Source organism: Hemibagrus wyckioides, linkage group LG20, assembly GCF_019097595.1.
Source record: "Hemibagrus wyckioides isolate EC202008001 linkage group LG20, SWU_Hwy_1.0, whole genome shotgun sequence".
Lineage (NCBI taxonomy): Eukaryota > Metazoa > Chordata > Actinopteri > Siluriformes > Bagridae > Hemibagrus > Hemibagrus wyckioides.
In genome coordinates, this window is record NC_080729.1 from 19,686,434 (window position 1) to 19,696,433 (window position 10,000).

The following is a 10,000-nucleotide window of genomic DNA, read 5'->3' on the forward strand; positions in this document are numbered from 1 at the left end:
CAACCATCATCATCATCATCACCACCACCATCATCACCACCACCACATCATCCTCATCACAACCATCATCATCATCATCCTCATCACAACCATCATCATCCTCATCACCACCATCATCATCATCATCCTCATCACCACCATCATCACCATCACCACCACCACCACATCATCCTCATCACCACCATCATCATCACCACCATCATCATCATCCTCATCACCACCATCATCATCACCATCATCACCACCACCATCACCACATCATCCTCATCACCACCATCATCATCACCATCATCACCACCACCACCACATCATCCTCATCACCACCATCCTCATCATCCTCACCACCACCATCATCATCACCATCATCACCACCACCACCACCACCACATCATCCTCATCACAACCATCATCATCATCATCCTCATCACCACCATCATCATCACCACCAGCATCATCCTGATCCTCATCACCACCATCATCACCATCATCACCACCACCACCACCACCACATCATCCTCATCACCACCATCATCATCATCATCCTCATCACCACCATCATCATCATCATCCTCATCACAACCATCATCATCATCATCCTCATCACCACCATCATCATCATCATCATCACCAGCACCACCACCACATCATCCTCATCACCACCACCATCATCATCATCATCCTCATCACAACCATCATCATCATCATCCTCATCACCACCATCATCATCATCATCCTCATCACCACCATCATCACCATCATCACCACCACCACCATCACCACATCATCCTCATCACAACCATCATCATGGTCCTCATCACCACCATCATCATCATCACCACCACCATCACCACATCATCCTCATCACCACCATCATCATCACCATCATCACCAGCACCACCATCACCACATCATCCTCATCACAACCATCATCATCATCATCCTCATCACCACCATCATCATCATCATCCTCATCACATCATCCTCATCACCACCATCATCATCACCATCATCACCACCACCACCACCACCACATCATCCTCATCACCACCATCATCATCATCATCCTCATCACCACCATCATCATCATCATCCTCATCACCACCACCATCACCACATCATCCTCATCACCACCATCATCATCACCATCATCACCAGCACCACCACCACCACATCATCCTCATCACAACCATCATCATCATCATCCTCATCACCACCATCATCATCATCATCCTCATCACCACCATCATCATCATCATCATCACCACCACCATCACCACATCATCCTCATCACCACCATCATCATCACCATCATCACCACCACCACCACCACCACCACCACATCATCCTCATCACAACCATCATCATCATCACCACCACCATCACCACATCATCCTCATCACCACCATCATCATCACCATCATCACCAGCACCACCATCACCACATCATCCTCATCATCCTCATCACCACCATCATCATCATCATCATCACCACCACCATCACCACATCATCCTCATCACCACCATCATCATCACCATCATCACCACCACCACCACATCATCCTCATCACCACCATCATCATCACCACCATCATCATCATCATCCTCATCACCACCATCATCATCACCATCACCACCACCATCACCACATCATCCTCATCACCACCATCATCATCACCATCATCACCACCACCACCACATCATCCTCATCACCACCATCATCATCATCCTCATCACCACCATCATCACCATCATCACCACCACCACCACATCATCCTCATCACCACCATCATCATCACCACCATCATCATCCTCATCCTCATCACCACCATCATCACCATCATCACCACCACCACCACCACCACATCATCCTCATCACCACCATCATCATCATCATCCTCATCACCACCACCATCATCATCATCATCCTCATCACCACCATCATCATCATCATCCTCATCACCACCATCATCATCATCATCCTCATCACCACCATCATCATCCTCATCCTCATCACAACCATCATCATCATCATCATCCTCATCACCACCACCATCATCATCACAACCATCATCATCATCCTCATCACCACCATCATCATCATCATCCTCATCACCACCATCATCACCATCATCACCACCACCACCACCACATCATCCTCATCACCACCATCATCATCACCACCATCATCATCATCATCCTCATCACCATCATCATCACCATCATCACCACCACCACCACATCATCCTCATCACCACCATCATCATCACCACCATCATCATCATCATCCTCATCACCATCATCATCATCCTCATCACCACCATCATCATCATCATCCTCATCACCATCATCATCACCATCATCACCACCACATCATCCTCATCACCACCATCATCATCACCACCATCATCATCATCATCCTCATCACCATCATCATCACCATCATCACCACCACCACCACATCATCCTCATCACAACCATCATCATCACCGTCATCATCATCATCATCCTCATCACAACCATCATCATCACCGTCATCATCATCATCATTTCCATACCTGCGAGTGAACCACTTTGTGCTGTTCCAGACTCACGGCATGACCGAACGTTTTCCCACACAGCTCGCACGCAAAAGGTCTCGTGCCGCTGTGTGAGCGCCGGGCGTGGACCTCTAATCCGTGAGGCGTGGAAAACACCTGGATCAGATTTCAGACAGAATCAGATTTTTTTCTACTGAAAGAAAAACAACATGCGAGTGTGAGGAACGTTTCGGAAAGCCTTGGTACCTTGGTGCACTTGATGCACTTGTAAGAGCCGTTAACCTGCAGTCGCGTACACAAGACATCGGATTTGAACTCGGCGTTCTCGGGGACGGATTTGAAGTCGGGGTAATATCCTCGCGTGCGGCTCTTCAGCAGATCCGTAGCCAGTGAGCCATACTCCTCCTGAGAGAACCCTCGGAACGCGGACTGATTGGAGAAGAAGGCCTCGGCGATCCTCTCCGTGGAGCCGTAAACTCCGATGGACGGCGTCTCATGTGCCACGTGACTCCGAGGGAACGGTCTGACGAGGCGCCGGAGCTCCGAGCGAGTGTGGGTCCAGGCGCAGGGGCGGAAGGACAGGTCGAAAGGCTGGATATCATCCGGTGAGGATAAAGGATATTCGTCCACATCTGGTCAGAAAACAAACAAATATTATTGATATTCTGTTTATATAAATTTGTTTTGAACAGATGCGTGTATTTATTGATACGGTGATTTTTTAACTTGTATGGAAGGAGTCTCCAGTGCCAGAGGTTCAGTTTTTTCTGGTTTCTTAGTAACATGACAGGCAAGAAAAAAAATAAAGAGGGCTGCTCTAACAGTAAAATGACATTAAATGCAACTTTTAAAGGATAAAAATTTAACTAATTACAAATTTACAAATGGCAAAAAAATGCTTAAGATAACTCTTGCTGCTAAAACACTTGCTAAAACATTTATAAACCTACATAAGTCTACATATACCTGATATAAACCAACAGAAAGCTGACATTAACCTACGTCAACATACATAAACCTGACATAAACATACACTAACCTACATAAGACTATGACAACCAGTTTATAAATCTGACATAAACCTGCATGCAACTGAAATAAACCTAGATATATCTAATAAAACCTTCAGAATCCTGGTATAAACCTACATATACCTGACATAAGCCTATATAAAGCTGATATAAACCTACATAAAGCAGACAAACCTGCATAAGTCTACATATACCCGATATAAATCAACAGAAAGCTGACATTAACCTACCTCAACCTACATAAACCTGATATAAACATACATTAACCTACATAGGTCTGTAAAAATAGTTAATAATTCAGTGAGTGCTCCAGTTTATAAGGAAAAACTTTCATGAAACTGACACAAATTTTAAAATGGCAAAAAAATGCTTAAAATCACTCCACTTCCTCACACCACATCATCACTGATTGTTTTCCTGTGACATCAGAACATTAAGTAATTTATTTCTTAAATATAAACCGTTTTGCGGCACGTATATACAGGATCTGTTAGTAATAACGATGAGCTACAGCAGCTGCTGAGAGCGGGTCTGCTTCTGTAGGACCGGAGTGTGTGTTCATGTTGTTGTTGTTTACCTGGAGAAGGAGACGTGGATCTGGGTCTCCACACCGACTCCTCATACTCGGCCGGCGGGTCACACACACTGCCCTCGCAGCTGAGCGGAGAGTGTTGAGCTTTATGTTCGGCCGTACACGCCGCGCTGCCCTCAGGTGAGCATCGACCTGCACCTTTATTCACGTCCTCACAGCAGTCGGACTCGCCCTGGATCTCTGCAAAATCACAACTACTTCACTCTGTGTCCTGAAAAGATCTCGAAAGTGTATCAAATGTGCTACGTTTTGAAAATTAGCAAGATAATTTACTAAATTAGCGTGTTTGCAAATCAGCTACCTGTTTTATAAATTAGCTTGCTAACTTAGCAAGCTAGTGAGGTCTTTTTTTTTTCAATTTCTTAAATTAGATAGCTACCTTTTGTAACTTTGCTTGCTAACATAGCGAAGTATGTTTTGTAAATCACCCGGTTAATTTAGCTTGCTAGTTACTTACATTGCTGTGACTAATGTAATTCAGCATTCTTTCAAACAGCATTAGCATTAGCGAACCGGCAGGTCAAACTCTAGATTTTTCTAGGTCTGAGTTAGCATAAAATGTACGTAGGTAACAGCTAGTCCTGCAGGATTGTGTATGGTAAACATCACACACTAAACATTAAACGCGCCTTGCCCAATTGTGTGAAGGTGTGTCGCTGAACAATTTCGAAGGACGTACCTGCGTAGGTGTGGGTCAGCAGGGCATCAAGTCGGATGTAGTCGTCCTCTAGGCTGCGAGGTTGGTGGTAGCTGTGAGCACGTTTGCTCTTCACTAAAAATGACCTGGGCATGTTCGCTCTCAGGATCGAGGATCTAGAAAGAATTAGAAAAGTAGCCATTAGCCATCTTTAGGGGTCCAAGCACTTTTATGATTGCTTATTATTCTTAAAAACAGTCAATTAAAGCTTACAGAAATTTCACATGCAGTTAAAAACATCAGACGTGGCGGGATTATAACCGGCCTGAGACCGCTCCAGCTCTGTCCGAGCTTCGGCTGAAACTTTATCAGCTGCACATCAATGATGCAGACACACGCCGGGCGACACGACAGACTGCTAACGAGGACGCGGCTACTCCATTACACTCCGGCTATAATACACTCATTAATACTTAATACTCCATTCAAGGCTAGTGTTCATGAAGAAGAGCTTCATGATGATGTACGTAAGCCTGACATGAACCTGCAGACTTTTGAAATAAAGCCACACAGAGCTGACATCAACCTTCAGAATCCTGCTACATAAACCTACATAAGTCTGTCAGAAATAGTAAATACTTCATGGAATGCTCCTGGTCATACGGAAGAACCTCATAAAACACCCATAAAGCTACATAAATCTGTTATAAACCTACACAAACCTGACAAACCTGCATGAGTCTACATATACCTGATATTTACCGACAGAAAGCTGACATTAACCTACGGCAGCCTACATAAACCTGATATAAACCCTCATAAGTCTGTTAGAAATAGTTTAATCTTAATTGGAGACCCCTGTTCATAAGGAAAAACTTTTATGAAACATGCATAAACTGACACAAATCTGACATAAACCTACATCAAACTGAAATAAACCTTTATATATCTAATAAAACCTTCAGAATCCTGATATAAACCTATATATACCTGACATGAGCCTACATAAACCTGCCAAACCTGCATAAGCCTACATAAACCTGATATAAACCTACAGAAATCTGACATTAACCTACGTCAGTCATCTGATATAAACATACATTAACCTACATAAGTCTGTCATAAATAGTTAATACTTCACTGAGTGCTTCTGTTCATAAAGAAAACTTTCATGAATCATACATAAATCTGACATAAACCTACATAAAAATGAAAAAAAAAAAAAAAACTTCATATATTTAATAACATTTTTTAGAATCCTGGTATAAACCTACATAAACCTGGCATAAGCCTACATAAATGTGATATAAACCAACAGAAAGCTGACATGTCAACATACATAAACCTGATATAAACCTGCATAAATCTACATTAATCTTTCAGAAGTAGTTCAACCTTAATTGAAGACCGCTGTTTATAAGGAAAACCTTCATAAAGCATACATAAACCTGCATAAAGCTGACATAAACATACATCAACTTGAAATAAACCTATATTTGTATAATAAAACCTTCAGAATCCTAATATAAACCTACATAAACCTGACATAAGCCTACATAAACCTGGCATAAGCCTAAATAAACCTGATATAAACTTGATACAAACCTACATAAACCTGACATAAGCCTACATAAACCTGGCCTAAGCCTAAATAAACCTGATATAGACCTACATAAACCTGACATAAACCTAACATAAGCCTACCTAAACCTGACAAAATCCTGAATGGCTGAAAGAGCCAATGAACTAATAGCTTTTTTATTAATAACAATAAAACAAAATTCAGAAATTAAGGGGAAAAAATTAAAACCCTATTAAGTATGCATAACGTGACCTTTGATTAATTAATTTATTTTTTTATTTTTTTAATGAAAACATTTTGATAACATTGCTCAGAAATATCTGTTTATTGGTTTGGTGATATTTTTTCTCTTTTTTTTTTTTTAAATAAAATTTTAATTTTTACATTAAAAGCAAAAAAAAGTTTTTACAGACCCAGATTTTCAGTTACGTCACATGGTGTCTTGTCATGTATTAAATACAGACCTGCACATATCACACACACACACACACACACACACACAAACACACACACAGGTCTACTATTTAAATTTTATATCATGTCCAAAATAAACAGACGGCGCTTTATTGTGTTCGGGCGAATCGACCTCCATAAAATCATTGCTCGCTTTTTTCCTCAGCTCAAGGTCTGATGGGACGATAGAGAGGATTTCAATAAATGTGAGAAAAAAGTTTGGTGTAGCAGCTGGAATGGGGGGGGTGTACACACACACACACTGTGTGTAGCTGGAATGACCACCGAGTTGAATTGAAACACGTCAGATTTAAAGCGTGTCAAATGTCCATGTATTAAAAATGTGATTCTTTTTTATTTATTTACACTGATTTTTTCTCAGCGTCTATTCTGAGAAATCAGACATTTCACATACGTGTGATACGTGAATGTGATCACACGCCAAGGCGCGTGTACTCTCGCGTAAAACACATGGAATCGTGAGAATTTTGTGGAAAAAAATGCCTTAAGGTCCTAAATTAAAAATTAAGTAATCGTGTGAAAAAATAAAAGCAAGTGTTTTACATGAGAAAATAAATAACATGGGAAAAAAATAATTTAAAATAAAAAAAGTTAACATAAAAAATTATATTAAAAATTATGTTAAAATAAAAAAAAAAAAAGAATTAAAAAATGTGCATAGAATAATATGGAGAAAAAAAATGTATGGTGAAATAAATCATATAAAAAAGGTAAAAATGTCCAAAAATTATTTTGCGATATTAAATTCACGTAAATTATTTGATTATTTCAATTACTACGTGATGAATTAATATGTGAGTATAAAGGAATCACAGAAATAAAAACACGCCCTACGAGTGTGAACAACATTTAAAACATAAGATCCTTTAAATTTATTTAATTAATTCAATTCAATTTCATTCACTTCGTTCAGTCCAGTCGAAACAGAGGTACACATCAGCGTGAAATCTTGTAGGTCACAAGGCTTTAGTTAAAGTTCAGGTCCAAAAAAAAAATCTGACCTTGTTGCCTTTCCCTGTAGCTGACCTGCGATTTTCATAAACGGACGTGATCTAATAAACTCTTCAGTCGTGTTGTGAGAGAGCTCAGAGGAGAACATCTGGACGACTTCAACCGTTCACTCTTTACAAACGTGCTGCGCAGAAAAGCATCTCAAAACATGTGGAATTTCAAGGTGGCTCATGAGAAGCTCAAGAGCAGAAGACCACATCAGTGTCCACTCCTGTCGGTCTGAAGAGGAATCTGACCCTACAGTAGGACGTTCTCACAAACTGGACAGATTTGGACAAGAAACATCTCCAGGTCTCATTTTTTCCCTTCTTATTTTTGAGATTTAACCGGATGGAGTAAATATTTCATACTGTCTTTCTTCAAATCTTTAACTTTATGCTAACATCTACTGATGTGCTCTGAAGCACACTTCCTGGATTCTTCTTCATTGTTTATAAATAGAATATGAAAAATGTTTCATAAGATCTGTAGAACATAAACCAAAGAACTCATCCTTAATGTTTAGCTGCAACTTTTATAATGAAATTAACACCAGAAATGCTAATGACCTCTTCGTGTTTATGGTCATTTACGCCAAAAACTCAGTCAAATGAGATGACTGAAAAAACGTTTTAGGGCTTAATTCTACTCTTCTTTCCTTATTCGGTGCATAGAGAATGTATTTATCCATCTTCCTGAGTCATGACAAAGCAAATCCAGCGATTAATCGCTAATAAACGCCTGGAAGCGTCCGCACGCGCGCGCACTCCCCAAAAAAGTTTCCCCCCATAAAAACATGTCCTGTGCGTTTTATCTGAAGTGTAGTTAGAAATGTGTCTAACACTAAAAAGTGTGTGTGTGTGTGTGTGTGCGCTCCCACCTGTTGCCTCAGCGCGCGCGGTGTCCTGGTCTGAACGCGTTGCTGCTCTGCTGCGCGCGCTTTAAATACCGCAGCTGAACTTCCTGGAGGAGGTTTAAAAGGCCCCAAAGCTGCAGATCTGCAGGTACACACACACACACACACACACACACACGCACGCGTGTGGACCAGTGGGTGAGGACCTGGATGCTATAAACTGCACGCGCTGTCCCGTTATAGATACATGTGATCATATGGAGACGCCTCGTGCTATAATCACCCTGAATCACATCAAGATTTTTATTTAAGGTTCTCCTGCACAGGAAGATTTACATATTTGGTCCCTCGTAGGATTGCATGCAATTATTCTAGCAAGATTAAAACACAACACACACACACACACACACACACACTTTAAATGATGTCTTGGGTTCTGCAGCCCACATTCTGGTGCCTCAGCGATTATTTTTAATATCTGTACACTTTTAGGAGAGAAGGTTTTATCTAGAACCCTGAAGGAACCCCGAGTTAGAGCCCTTTATACCAGGGTTTTGCGTTTTAAAAAAGAATCAGTCTACTTTTAGATCACTAGAATTTAAAAAAAGAAAAGAAAAGAAAGAAAACTCAGAGAAATTTTCTTGGTGTCTCTCTTTTTCACAGAACCATGGAAGGTTCTATACAAAAGAAAAAGTTTTTCATCTTTTTGGAACCCTTAATAGACTGACACGGAGCTCTACAGAAATGGTTTCCTTATTTTTTTTTAAAGAAACAAGAATTCATATTTTTGGACGCTTCTAAGGAAAAAAAATCCAGTTCATCTAGACCCCTAAATGTTTCAGGTTCTTTTGAGAACAGGTTCCAGAGGAAACCCTGAACATCTCTACAAGCTTCTTCTTCTTCAGGAACACTTCCACATAGGACAACTTTTTTGAAAACTAGAACTTTTTAAAACATTGTACCGATTGGAGAATGTATAGAACACATATAAAGCTAGAACCTTTATATGTTTTACCCTGGGTTCTAAGACGAAGGTTCCACATATCATTTAGTGCACTGAACAGTTTTTGGGTGTGTCGTTTTGGTGTTGATTATTAATAGTACAAAGAGTCAAACACTGTGGTTCTGAGATTCTGGAGGTCCCGGTCCGTGTGGGTTCTTGAGGCGGCGTCTGAAGATGGCTAAAAGACAAACCGGACTCTTCAGCGAGGTTTCTGCGTCTAAACGCAGGAGTTAATCAGTTCAATTCAAAGATACGAGAAATTTTAATAAAACCATCCACAGTCTTTGTAATCACCTCA

The 10,000-nt window shown here is 40.7% G+C and overlaps 1 protein-coding gene across 1 annotated transcript in view; it reads right to left on the reverse strand.

Moving 5' to 3' along the window:
- gfi1aa (growth factor independent 1A transcription repressor a) overlaps window positions 1-8,813 on the reverse strand; it is a 15,278-nt gene extending 6,465 nt beyond the window's left edge. Inside the window, exons 1-5 of the mRNA XM_058418695.1 lie at window positions 8,724-8,813; window positions 4,840-4,973; window positions 4,146-4,340; window positions 2,784-3,169; window positions 2,556-2,693 (exon numbers count right to left, since the gene is read on the reverse strand). Of these exons, the coding sequence (XP_058274678.1) occupies window positions 2,556-2,693; window positions 2,784-3,169; window positions 4,146-4,340; window positions 4,840-4,951 (831 nt within the window). The 5' untranslated portion in view covers window positions 4,952-4,973; window positions 8,724-8,813. The remainder of the gene's footprint in view (window positions 1-2,555; window positions 2,694-2,783; window positions 3,170-4,145; window positions 4,341-4,839; window positions 4,974-8,723) is intronic.
- Between the last annotated feature and the right edge of the window lie 1,187 nt (window positions 8,814-10,000).